Below are 12,564 nucleotides of genomic sequence, written 5' to 3'. Positions count from 1 at the left end.
CACAAAATCGTAAATTTACTTAGAACAGGATGAGATTTTTTGTGATTACGTGTCGCAAAGTATTGAATGTGTGGCCCGAGACAACCCTTCTTCTCCCAGTGTGGCCCAGAGACGCCACAGGGTCAGACCCCCCTGATATGGGAGACCTTCCGTGTCCCAAGAACTTGTCTGCTTTTTCAGACACTTGGTGTCATTATTCCGCCAGGGATCTGTGGCTGCGTAAGAAACACTCCAAAACTGGGGGTTTAAAACTGCAGCAGGTGGTTCCTGCCTTGCTTTCTTTTGGCTTTCCCACACACCTGTCATTCGGGCAGAGTCCCACGGAGACAGTGCATCTCCATTCCGTGCGGGGCCAGCGGGGCAGCCCAGCCGGGAACAGACAGACCCGTGCAGCACGTGGCTCAGAGCCACGGCTGGCTGGCTGCTCCAAGCTCAGCCAGGGCCACGGGGGCCTCAGGTGTCTCTCCGCGTGTGCCTCTGCACCGGCAGCGGGGCTTCAAGGGCCAGGATCCTGAGCGATGGGAGGTCAAAGCCACTTCCATCAGAGCCGGGCTCAGGAGGTGGCCCACCATCACTTTCAATGTAGGTAAACAAATACTGAATACCTGGGCGTAGGTATGCAAATACTGAGTAATTATGTTGTACACCTGAAACTCAGGTAATGTTGCAGGTCAACGCTACCTCAATAAGAAATAAAGTTTTGTATTTTGAGGAAAGAACAGAATTCAACATTTGAATTGTGAGGGATAGGATTGAACCCTTACCAGCCCATTTCTTCATCCCAAAATAGGCTTTTAATGCAAAACTAAGGGCATCACATGACCACATCCACCCTCTCTGTATATAGCCCGATATTAGATGTGAAATTCTTTAGCACAATTGTTTCTCTCGTCGTCTGACACCAGTGACACTTTACTCCAGGTACCTACATGCACTACCGGCCTCCTAGACGAGACACATCTTGAGGACCGGGAAGGGGACCCCATCTCTCACACCCACTGCCGGGCCTGGGGCGTTCTTCAGTCAACAGAGGCCGATCCCACCTAAATGCAACTTTGTTGCTCTTTGCAAAAAGTAATTGGTCGCAGAAACTGTGATAACAGTCAGTGGCATGACTACAATGAGCTTAGAAAGGGGACCACACGGTATGGCCAGGTGCACCAGCAGCCCCGTCTGACGCCCCTGTGTTCTCCCACAGCTTGTCTTTTGCCGGGACTGCAAGGAAGCAGCCCACGAAGGCGAATGCAACGCACTGGCCGCCTCAGCAGCAGTGACTCAGGTAAGGTCCCCTTCCTTCCCCAGAGCTCAGGATCCGGGTGGGAGAGGAGAGCTTTCTCCTGAAGTTCGTGGGGGGTTCCACTCTGAAAACACAAGAACCTGCCTGGTCACCTGCAGCCACAGGGGTACAGATGGGGATGTGGCTTCTCCAGGTCACAACCTGTCCAGGACCTCGCCCGCCTCCAGGTAGAGCGGCAGACTTCCCGAGGCTGTGTGGGGTGCGTAGGTCCTTCCACCATCGATCGGTCCCATCATGTCTTCCCAGAGGTACGCAGAATAGGGGTGAGAACGAAGTGCATCCAAAGTCTTGAGAGGAGAGAGGTGATACAATTCAACAACCTCCAAACGGGAGGAATCGATACTCCCCCCATATCTGTGTTTTTCAAAAGTGTCTTTGCTTAGAATCTTCAGCAAAAATTACCAGCAGGCGTGAAGCAACGGACCTACCCAGTGTCGCACGGTGCGGGGATATCACTGCTGTGTGGTAGCTTTAGGAATAGCCCGCGAGTGTATTTCAGCCTGATTGCGTAGAGAATGCTGTATGTTGAGCCTCGCTCTCTGACGCCGAGGGTCGGCCCAGGGAGATGCAGATACATTGTCTTTCATTTGTTCATTGTGATCAACCAAACCTTAGGGGAAAGGAATAAAGCCTCCAGCGCCGTTGATGAATTTGCTCAGCATTTTCCTCCTGATGCAGATGCTACCAAGGGTCTAAACACCAAATCCAGTCAGATACACCCTTTCATCATTGTATGGACAGGAGCCTCAGACATCAACACAGAGATTCCAGAACATGTTAACTTTACAGCGCAGAATCTTAAATATCGGATGCTGTGAAGTCAGGGCATAGAAAAGTGTATTCCCGTTAGGTACACTGCGGATGTACTTACTCGGTATTAGCATCATCAAGTAAACACAATTGGCTCCTAAAATGTGGGCTGTGAGCACATGGGAACAGTTAGGATTGAGTTGCCATTTCTATGGCAGAGGCAGCCAAAGCTCCTTCTTTCTGCTGGTTTTAGTTTAGCCCAGAAGCATTCAAATGGGAGCTCACTGGGTTCCAGCATCGGGAGTAATCATGACCTTGACCCACGCCCCTGCCTTGCCTCAGGATCACTGCAGCCCAGAGGGTAAAGCCTGAGGCTCTGAGAAATCAGGTTGGCCTGCAAATTACACCCATATGCTCTTATGACCGCAAACATGAACACAGGCTTCCAAGAAGTGATACCCCCACGTCTACTCATTTTAAACAGCAGCTATACGGCAAAGAAGAGCGTCGCTTAACAGACAGCTGTCGTGGCGCCCTACCCACCCAACAGTCTCCTTTCTTCTCCATTCAAGAGCGGCCAGCCAACCGTGGTATTAAAGATTGAGGTAGCCCCCAATTTTTTTGAAGTCACTAAAGACTTAATGTTCAACTCTGAGGAATGGGAGAAAGAACTGCCTGTAAGCACAGCCGACCCGTGCTAAGGGCCAGCGTCTGCGGACACCGCCATCCAGCAGACATCCAACAGGGTGTTTATACAGGCCGCTTCTGCTGGGGAGAGCACAGATACGTCCGTTCCTCTTCAGAGGCTCACAGGAGAGCCAGGGGGAGACTTACAGGAAATAAACAATGGTCGTGATATGAGAACCAAATGCAGAAGATTTATAGCTTTGTATAATGCTTCCGTGAGAAGGCACGGAAGGCGGGTCAGTTTGTGGAGAGCACAGCGAAGTAAGGATGATGAAGAACCTGCCAGCAGAGGGCACTGCGTGGACAAAGGTGCAAAGGCAAGAACCTCTTCAGCTAGACTGCTCTGCCCATCTCTGCTTCCCCCAGGCCCAAGACAGCATCTGCCCATCCCTGCTTTCCCCAGGCCCAAGACAGGCATGTAGCAGATTTATATTGAGTAGTGGCAGCATCTGAAAAGAAAAAGACATTCTTCTGTTCATTCAAGAAATATGTACTAAACTTCTCTAAGAGATTAAGCTTGTTGGAGGCTCTGTGAGCAGAGATCCATCAGCAGCCAGAATTCCCAGCAGCTGGGGGAACCCACACTTTGGTGCCAAGGTTGGGGGGGGGGGGTTGGGTGCCATGGACGGTCCACTACTAGAGTCGGGGTGCCGGCAAGCGTGAGGCAGGGAAGGCGGTGGGTTTGGAGAGGAGCCAGGGCCTCCATAATGATCAGAAGGCAGGATGAGGGAAGTGGCGGATTCAGGTCCACGCTTGAGTCTCTGACGTGGGTGGATGGGGTGCAGTTCCCTGGAAGGGGAAGCACGGGAACTGATGCGGTATGTTCAGGGACAAATGTCAAGTTCACTGTGGACGTCTCATCAGCGGTGCTCAGCGGGCCCGGGAATGGAGGCAAAGACGATCTGAGGAGGGAAGCCCAGATGGAGCTGGTGCCAGAGACAAGATACTGAATCTTGCCCATGTTCCCTACCCACCACCCCCACCCCACCCCCGCCATCTGTAAGGAGAGTCTGGGGACCCGCCTGCGTGGGGGACCAGCAGGAGCGGTGGCCGGCAGTCCCGACTTTTGGCCGCACCTGCACGTGTGTGTCCTCGCGGCTGTCGCTCAGCCAGGTTCTGCTGTGTCACCCCAGCGAGGCCCCAGAATTGGGAGAGGAGAAATGCATTATTCCTGGACTAGGGACCCGCTCATTTGGGGGTGGGGTCGAACCACTGGTTGTTTAAATTAAGCAGCTTTATTGTCGTCCCTTCGCTTCAACCCTAGACTCTGGGCGCGGCTGCATCGCGAACGTGCAGACCGACTGAGGACAGACTGAGAGCCCATGGATGCAGGTGCGCCTCCGCTTGTCCTTCAGCGGAGAGGGGCTGAGTGGCCACGGCAAGGCCAGGCCTCTGCGGGGACCCTCCAAAGCTCTGAGCCGCGGAAGCTGGCTCGGGGGAGCAGGAGGGCGGGGCTGCTGCCCCAAAGCCCTGACCCATCTGGCTTCCTCCTTCCTCTTCACCCAGTGACCCAGATCCCGACAGCATTTTCTCGCCGGCCGCCAGGGGGCAGTGCGACCTACTGCAATAAAGAATGAGCTTGGAGGGAGTGTGAAGCCCTGCGTAAGTTGTAAGTTCTGCAAAATGGTGAAACGTTGGGGTTTGGCTATTTTTAAGGCTGAGTGCTAAAACGGTCAGGCATTGTAGGAAGAAAGTGGAGGACAATATTGAAAAGCACGTGTTCGCAAACACACACACTCAGTGTACCTGCAGGCAGACCCCCACCCGGAAGGCCCCGCCTCTGGCTCTCCCAGGACCCTCCCCGACCTTCAGGGCTGCGCCCCTCTTGCGGGGCTGTCACTCCCGAAAGAGCCGCTGCAGCACCTCCCCAGGGCTCGGCCTCCCTCCCTCCAGCGTCTCCCGGGCCCCGGAGAGCATCTCAGTCTGGTGGCCTCACTAGGACCTGTCGGCCAAGTCCCCTGGGCTCTCCTGCCTGCGCCCTGCTCCCAGCAACCCCAGAGTGGGCCAGCAGCCCGCCCCACCCAGGGCAGCCGCCCCCTGCCCCCCGCCCCCCTCCTGCGGCTCCGGGGTCAGAGGGTGGGAGGAGTCCTGGCCAACGAATTAAACAAGGACGAATGGTCAGTTCCTCACCAGGACGTGCACATCCGCGTCCTGTGTGTGCGGCGCGGGAACAAGCCGCCAGACAGCGGGGCGCTGTGGAGGGTGTTTTACCCGAAACTGGTTATCACACCCCACCCACACCCCGAAACACACATCACACACACCGCACACACCACACACACACACCCCTGGGGCTGTTCCTCTCCGCCTGCCAGTGCTCTGCATTTCCTCTCCAGCGGTCAGAGGGGAAGAGCTGCTGAGCGCCTCTGCCTCACCAGATGGCGCTCCATCCTTAAGAGAAATCAGATGTTCTGCAAGAAGTTGTGGCCAAAAGCGAAATGACCCGGGGCAAAAAGGTGTGCCCGCCACTTCTGGAGGACACCACGCAACCCCAGGGCTGTGTCCTGGGGAGCAGCCTGTCTGAGCCACACAGAGCTGGGACTGTTTCGTGAGTCACCGGTTGAAACTGGGGCAAGGGGAGGGACACACGCGGTCCTCCGCCCAGGGTTGTGGGCTGTCTGCGGGGGAACAGCTGGCCTGCTCCACCCAATGGAGCAGTGGCCCAGCGCCAGCCTCCGGGTGAGCAGCGCCCCAGTCCCTGTCCTTCTCCAGGTCACATCTCATTCCTCTGGCAGGAACTCACGGTGCTGTCTTCTTCTCCACCCCACCTCGTCCAGGGAGGGACCCAGGGCAAGGCGGCTTGGTTCGGAAGTCAGTCTGGAAAATGAGTTCGGCCTTGACTAGCTGTGATGGTTACATTTTGGTATCAGCCTGACTAGGCCATGTTGCTCGATTGTTCTGGCAAACACCAGAACAGTTGCAGGAGTTGCTGTGAAGGGATTGTGAAGAGGTGGTCAACACCTCCAATCAGTTGGCATTGAGTAAAGGAGATGACTCATAACGTGGGTGGGCCTTGTCCAATCAGTTGAAGGCCTTAAGAGCAAAGACAGAGGTTTCCCAGATAAGCAGGAATTCTGCCTCGAGACCATAACTTAGCAACTCGGCCTGAGTTCCCAGCCTGGTGCCTGCCTTACAGACTCCGAACCCGCCAGCTCCCACAGGCCCACGAGCCCATTCCTTGTATAAATCCGTATGTTGTGCACATGCATGTGTATGTCCTATCGGTTCCCTCTCTGGAGGACCCTGACAGACCCCCCTGGCTGTAAAAATCACGGAGGGAATTACATGCTTCCCTCGCCTGTAATAGAGATGTGAAATGACAAAGACTTAATGAAGTGACGCACGTGTCAGGCCTCGCTCTGGGCCTGGCCTTCACGGTGCGAGCAGAGCAAAGTGGTGGGTTCCCCCTCCATCCTCACTGCGATATGCACACTTCCACAGGCTGATGTAAGGCTGGCGGCCAGACAGCCTGTGCTAGAACGCACACACACACACACACACAGTTCGTTCCACCTGTGTTGACAGGTGTGCTGTGTACACAGGTGTTCTGCAGGCAGGGCTTCTCAAAAGGCCACCCACAGACTAGCTGCGTGAATATCACCTGGAAACATGTTAACTCACAAATTCCTGGGCTCCACCCCAGACCTGCTGGTTTTGGAACTGGGTGGGGCCGGCAGCCATTTGTGTTTGGGCGTGTCCTGCAGGGGGCACTAGCACACGCCGAAGCGTGACGTGAGGACCACTCTTCTGCCTCCATGCCGGCACCACGAGGCAGGTGCCCCCAGTCTCGTGTTTGTTTGTCCTCTGTTGTTCCCTGACGTAACCCCCGTACCTAGAGCAATGCACCCAGCACATGTTTGCTGAATGAATGGACCTCTGTGCCAGTTCCAGCAAAAACAATAGTCGGCCTTGTAAAGCTCGCTTTGTACAAAGGATGCGCTCTGTTCTCTGCTCCGGTTTTCTCTTCACACAAGGGACGCTTCCAACTCGAAGTCCTGTCTGTGGTGAGAAGTTTGATGCAGGCATTCCGGGGTTCCAGGGCCTCCTGCGGGTTCTTGGCTTCGTGCAGGAAAGAAGTCAACCTCGAGCAGGTCTAGAGGTTAAAGCGAAAGAGTTCATTAGTGAAGCAATGAGACAGAAAGGGGGCTACTCCACAGACAGAGTGGTGGGCTCTCCCCACGAGAGAAGAGAGACCCCAGACTTCTCAAGAGGTTGAGCCCATGCATCTGTCTGTGGTTTCTAAGGTGTGCTACTGGTATGGAGAAAGAGAGAGTGGAGAAAACGTTGGGATTAACTGGAACCTCTGCAAGGTGTAGCATGTGCTCCGTTCTCCTTTCACAGTGCGGGAAAGCGACAGGTACGGGCGAGGCTCGGCTGTTCTTCAGTCTTTGCAGGAATTTCTTTGTCCAGAGGCTCCTAGTGGCCTGCTCGCCTCTCCGGCCCCCGAGCTCCCTGGCAGGCAGCCCGCAGCAGGCCCCTAACCTGCTCTGTTGACTGGACTTCATTCCCACAGTTCTCATGCCCCTCTCCTATATTCATTTGGGAAATTACTGGCCTAAGCCAGCTGTGAGCCAGAGATCCCTGCTGTCAGGACTCCAAGTTGGCTTATCTTCCTCCCTTGCCCAAGGACAGGTCTTCCCTATTCACCAGGCTGTGAGAATAGCTGAACACGAAGCACTTTAAAACTCCCAATGAGCGGCATCTATTATTAATCTTAAAATATATGTGTCTCCGTGTCGCCCTCAACCTCAGAAGAGGCGACTAGACATCATTTCCTTTCCCTGCCCCTCCACGAAGCAGTTAGCAAGACCGAACCGAGCAGCGGGAGTCGGGGTGCGTCGCACCAATAACGGAAACCCCTACTGGTTGTCGTCCTCAAAATATTCTTCCAGGTCACCCTCAGGGTCACGGCCTGCGGAGTTTAGAACTGAGTGCACAGAATGCAGCCCAGCAGCCCACCCAGTGCTTGCAAGATGCTCCGTAACATCCTCGCACGTGGAGGGTCTCTCTCTCTCTTTCTCTCTCTCTCTCTAGATAGTAATAATTTCAGGAGTGTGAGGACAGCAAGGCAAGTTTTGTTGACAGCTTTGTACCTGAAGGATGATGCAGTGTCCGGAGTCACCAGCAGGGGGCGGGGCGCTCACAGGCAGTGGCCTCGGACTGGAACAGCCCTTTGACGCTGCTTGTCTGGGGAAGTCTGGAAGGCTCTTCTGCAGAGGTGGGAGTTTTCGGTGACTGGGGGCATGCAGTGGGGGTAGGGCAGGCAGCACCTCACAGCTGGGTCCACCTGCCTCTGCCCTGCTCCCCGCAAAGTGCCAGCTCACAACTTGGCATGCATGCACCGCAGCCTGATCCTGAGCCATGGTCCTATGTTAGCTCACGCCCAAGTCTTAGTCACCGGATCGACGGGGAAACCAGCCAAAGGCCAGAGAGCTGGGTCCGTGGAGTCTAAGAGACAGAATTGCCCTGCTGTTCACTGGGAAGGCACGCAGAAGCTCGGTTCCTGAGTTCTGTACAGAACCGCTCCGTGTTCTGTGGGGCAACAAAATCGTAACCTTAGGCATGTAATGTCTACCACACCAAATAAAGTGCCTTGTCACTTCTCTGCAGGTCAACCTCTAACTCTTCAAGGCTGTAAAAGGCTGAGCCCTAATCATTTGTAGGTGGTAGTTGGCTGCCTCCCCCGGGAAAGCATGGATGCCGGTCAGGCAGGCCGATGGGGAATCCCTCTAACATTTCCCAAAGTCACTGTTCGCCTGTTTCTTAGGTTCCTGCCCATGCTTTCTCCTCTTGTCTCCGATATGTAAAGGTGGGCGTCTCCACGAGGACCGTCCTCAGCATTCTTGTCCCATGTGTGCTCCAGCAAGGGCCCCCGCAGCCTCACCAAGCCCACCCCCACCCCAGGGCTTATTCCCACTGAGGATTTGCATCTGGGGTTTCTCCTGCCAAAACAGTCGATAACGGGACCTGCCTTCTTTGCACTTAGCGAGTAGTGTGCTCTGTTGCTGAGAAGCAGCATTTTGAAATCAGGTTCTAATGAGGAAAATGATCTGGTTCTCTGATCTGCGCGCCCCACCACACAGTGTGGACCCTTGCTACAGGGTCACACGCTCTTGGACCTTAAACAGAAGAGCTGGGCCCTGTGATTGGTGAGGGGAAGTCTTGCATCCTTGAGGGTCAGCGCCGCCATGCCCTGCGTGGATGGAAGGGGGGCACTGAAGCTGCAGACCCACTTCCTAAATGTGACGGTGACTCTCCATCATCCCAGGGCTCGTGGCCCCAGCAGCCCTCACGTTGTCCCAGTGACAGGAAGTTCTGGGCACCTGCAGGTGCTTCTTAGCTGTCACACTAGCCGCTTCGTTAGAACAGGGCAACCACTGGTCACGAGATGCCCCGCGCTCCATAAGGGGCGTCTCCTTTGTGAATGGGGCAGCTACTTCACAGAAAGAAGTTGGGTTCAGCCCCTCACCTGCCCCTGCTGGGTCTCGGGGTCCTCTTATTCCAGGTGACTGTCAGGTTAGTGCCTTCGTGGGGTGTCACTCCTCCCTTCACTCCGCTGTCATGTGCGGGGTGCCCTCTAGGTGCCAGACACTGGGCCAGACGCCGAAGACACAAGGGACACAGACCTGCTCTTGGCCCTGGATGACTTCACTTTCCACTGGAAATAATAAAAACAGAAATACTAACGACTGTAAAACCATTAAATGCTACAACTTAGGTATAAGCAGTCACTTACCTCGTCATGCTTTAAAGACCGAACAACTTGGGCGTCAGAAGTACTTAGCACGTGAGGAGGAAGCAATGAAAGCTGGGTTCCACGTGGAGGGGATTCCACCTCTTACCCAGGCACCACCCGGCTCCATGGTCCCCACAGGGTGACCGAGGTCACAGTTGCTGAGTTCATCCCTCCCGTCCCTTAGCGGTCACTCCCACCACCTAGAGCACCTGCTGAGAGGTGATGGGCAGGCAGAGCACAATGCTACGGGCCAGAACCCGCAGGGGAGCACCTCTGGGTGGGGCTTCCAGCCTCCACTTGTCCAGATGTTTGCATTTGATAGGCAGCGAGGCTGCTAGGTGTGAAGTGAGCATCCTTGAACCTGGCACTTGACCTTCCTACCACTCAAAGGCCTCATTTGCAAAATAAGTTTTCTGTGTGCCCAACTGATTTCTCGGGGTCCCTGCGAGGATCAGCTGAAGTCATGGAAATCAGAGCGTGGAAAAGAATGTGCCATGAACTCGGAAAGTATGGCCGGTACTGTGCGTGATTTTGGAGTGTTAGAGCATTTCATGTTCTCTGATTTTTTTCACTAATTTGTACTTTAAGTTATTTTCAGTAATTTTTTAACTTAAAAATAGCTCTGGGAATGTTTTAAAAGGGTCATTACAAGTTAATAAAATGACTCACACGTTCACATTAATACTAAAGCATAGAAGAAAAACTTTTAAATCCTGTGGAGGCCCAGATAGAGGGCTTCTGCTTGGGTTTACGTTCGGACATATGTTTCTAGACCACAGGGTTTTTGTGCGGCATCCAAACGCATACCAGTTCTTTTTCCGCACGGCACTCGGTGTGACGTCAGGGGAAGGGAGCGCTGCGTCTGAGTGGTCGGACAGGGACACGGTGCGGCCCGCGGCAGCCCCTTAGACATCCCTCCTCTTTCCCGTGGTAGGAGTCAGGGAGGACTTAGTCCTCTGACGTGAGTGATATCAGCGAGCACTTCTGAGAGCTCGCCGTGCCACAGCCCCCGATGTAATTCGCGTTGTCACTGAGCACCGTGTCAGACGCTCATTCGAAGTCTTCCATGTAAAATGAGCCCGCTTCATCCTCCATACCCTCAAAGCATTCGGCGGCTCTCTCCCTCCGATGGCGTGAGACCTTTCAGAGAGGGTCAGGGGTGTTTCCAAAGTGCCCACGTGGGTGAAGCTGGGATTTGAACCCAGGCACTGGCTCCATAGCCCACGGTTTCAACCTCTGGCCATATTCTGAGCTCCCGCTGCCCCTCTCTGTCCCACCCACTCCATGTCCTGCTCCCGCCCCTGTCCCTTCTGTGGCAACATTTGGAGTTTCCCATTTTCCAGGTGCACGAATAAAGGATGACAACGTGTAGAGCAGGGGTGTCAAACTCATTTTCACCGGGGGTCCACATCAGCCTCGCAGTTGCCTTCAAAGTGCTGAATATAACTTTAGGGCTGTGTAAATGTAACTACTCCTTAACAGTTAAGCGAGAGCTCGGCACTGCCGCCGGGTAGAAACAAGGTGCCGGGCCGGATAAAACAAGGTGGAGGGCCGGATTCGGCCCTCGGTCCTTGTGTTTGCACCTGTGGTGCAGAAGGGAGTTTGAAAGCAAAGACTTGAGAGTCACGAAGACTGTCCCACTTACCAGCTTTGAAAATTGTTTGACACTTCAAATCCTCGACGTAAAGTAAAAATGAGTATAGTCACCTGCTGAACATCTTTCTACTTAAACTGTTTAAGCACATTTATCACCTGGCCCGCGTTCCAGGCCCCCATTAGGTGACATTTATTACAGTTTTTCAAAACAGCAAAAGAGGCAACCTCACCCTGAAAAACTGAGCAAGCCTTCCAAGGCCTGTGAGCGCAGGCCACCAGCCAGAGCCCAGGTTCCTGGCTCGCCCCGCCCTGCCCACCACCTGTTGAGTGAATTATGGTGGAGCTTCTTGCCTGAGGGCACTCCCATCCCTAGGAATCTCCCATACAACGTCGCAAAGACCCTGCCCTTCACCCCCGCGTGCAGAAGTGCATTTCAGCCCCATGTGCCTTTTCGTTCCCAGGTCTACAAAGTGGATGAGAAGGCAGCCGAGCAAGCTCGGTGGGAGGAGTCCTCCAAAGAGACCATCAAGCACACCACCAAGCCCTGCCCTCGCTGCCGGGTGCCGGTCGAGAAAAACGGTGAGTCTGGGCCACGCACAGCGAGCATCTTGTCAGAGAGCATCGGCCTCATGGCCACGGTGGCCAGGAGCGCTAGGAGGGTCTCATGGCTGGGTGGCCCAGCTCGGGGACTTTGGCGCATATGCTGGGCGTGAGTCTCAGCGCTCCCCAGGCAGGTTTTTGTCCTCCTAAGCCGCAAGTCCTCGTGTGTCCAATTGCCCTTGTTATTACCTATTATTAATAATGTTAGACAAGTTGTGTCTGATAACTGTCCGCTACTCTAACCAAACCAAAACAAACAAAAAAGATGCCAGGGACACTGCCCAGGCCAGCTTTTCCCAAAGTGCACCCCTGCCCCGGCACCCTGGTGTCTAGAGATACGCAGGGGAGATGGTGCCACCATGTCAAGTAAGTGTGGCAGCCGGCTTCGGCTGTGTCTCCCTGCTGGGCGACAACAACGGAAACAACTAACACGCATTGAGCACTTGCTGCATGCTTGTGCCAAGTTCTTCCCAGGTGCGCGTCAGGTCTTGTAACCCGGAGTCACTCCGGAAGCAACACCCCCTCCCAGTGCACTCTAGCAGATGAAAGCATTTCAGATTTCTTCTGTAAGGAAATCTGTGTAATTCTGTTAACCGGTTAGTTTCCTTTCTTTTTCCTTTACCCGCGACAGCGCCTCACACCCCTCTGAACCCTAGAGCACAGTCTGGGCCGCGGTCTCTCCTTCCCGGCCATGGTCACCGTAGTGCCCGACAGCACCCCGACTCCTGGCTCCTTCATGAAAAGGCCCTTTGCGCCCGTGTGTTTCTGAGTAGGGCCTTTCCTTTTGCCTTCCACCGCTGTCTCAACCGTTAGAATGTGAGTGACAAGGTGCAGGTGCTGTGGATGAAATGATCCTGGCTGTATTCAGAGTGGCCCAGGAGCAGGTTCCTGGCTTCAA

At 54.5% G+C, this 12,564-nt stretch overlaps 1 protein-coding gene across 3 annotated transcripts in view; it reads left to right on the top strand.

The window, feature by feature from the left end:
- Positions 1–12,564, top strand: part of PRKN (parkin RBR E3 ubiquitin protein ligase) — an 889,581-nt gene that overhangs the window by 869,819 nt on the left and 7,198 nt on the right. For all 3 annotated transcript variants that reach the window (XM_053913792.1, XM_071219677.1, XM_045188965.2), the window contains 2 exons: positions 1,199–1,279; positions 11,528–11,645. In XM_053913792.1, the coding sequence (XP_053769767.1) occupies positions 1,199–1,279; positions 11,528–11,645 (199 nt within the window). The remainder of the gene's footprint in view (positions 1–1,198; positions 1,280–11,527; positions 11,646–12,564) is intronic.

Source organism: Desmodus rotundus, chromosome 11 (genome assembly GCF_022682495.2).
Source record: "Desmodus rotundus isolate HL8 chromosome 11, HLdesRot8A.1, whole genome shotgun sequence".
Taxonomy (NCBI): Eukaryota; Metazoa; Chordata; class Mammalia; order Chiroptera; family Phyllostomidae; genus Desmodus; species Desmodus rotundus.
The sequence above is the reverse complement of the archived record's forward strand: the minus strand, read 5'-3'. Positions and strand labels throughout refer to the sequence as shown.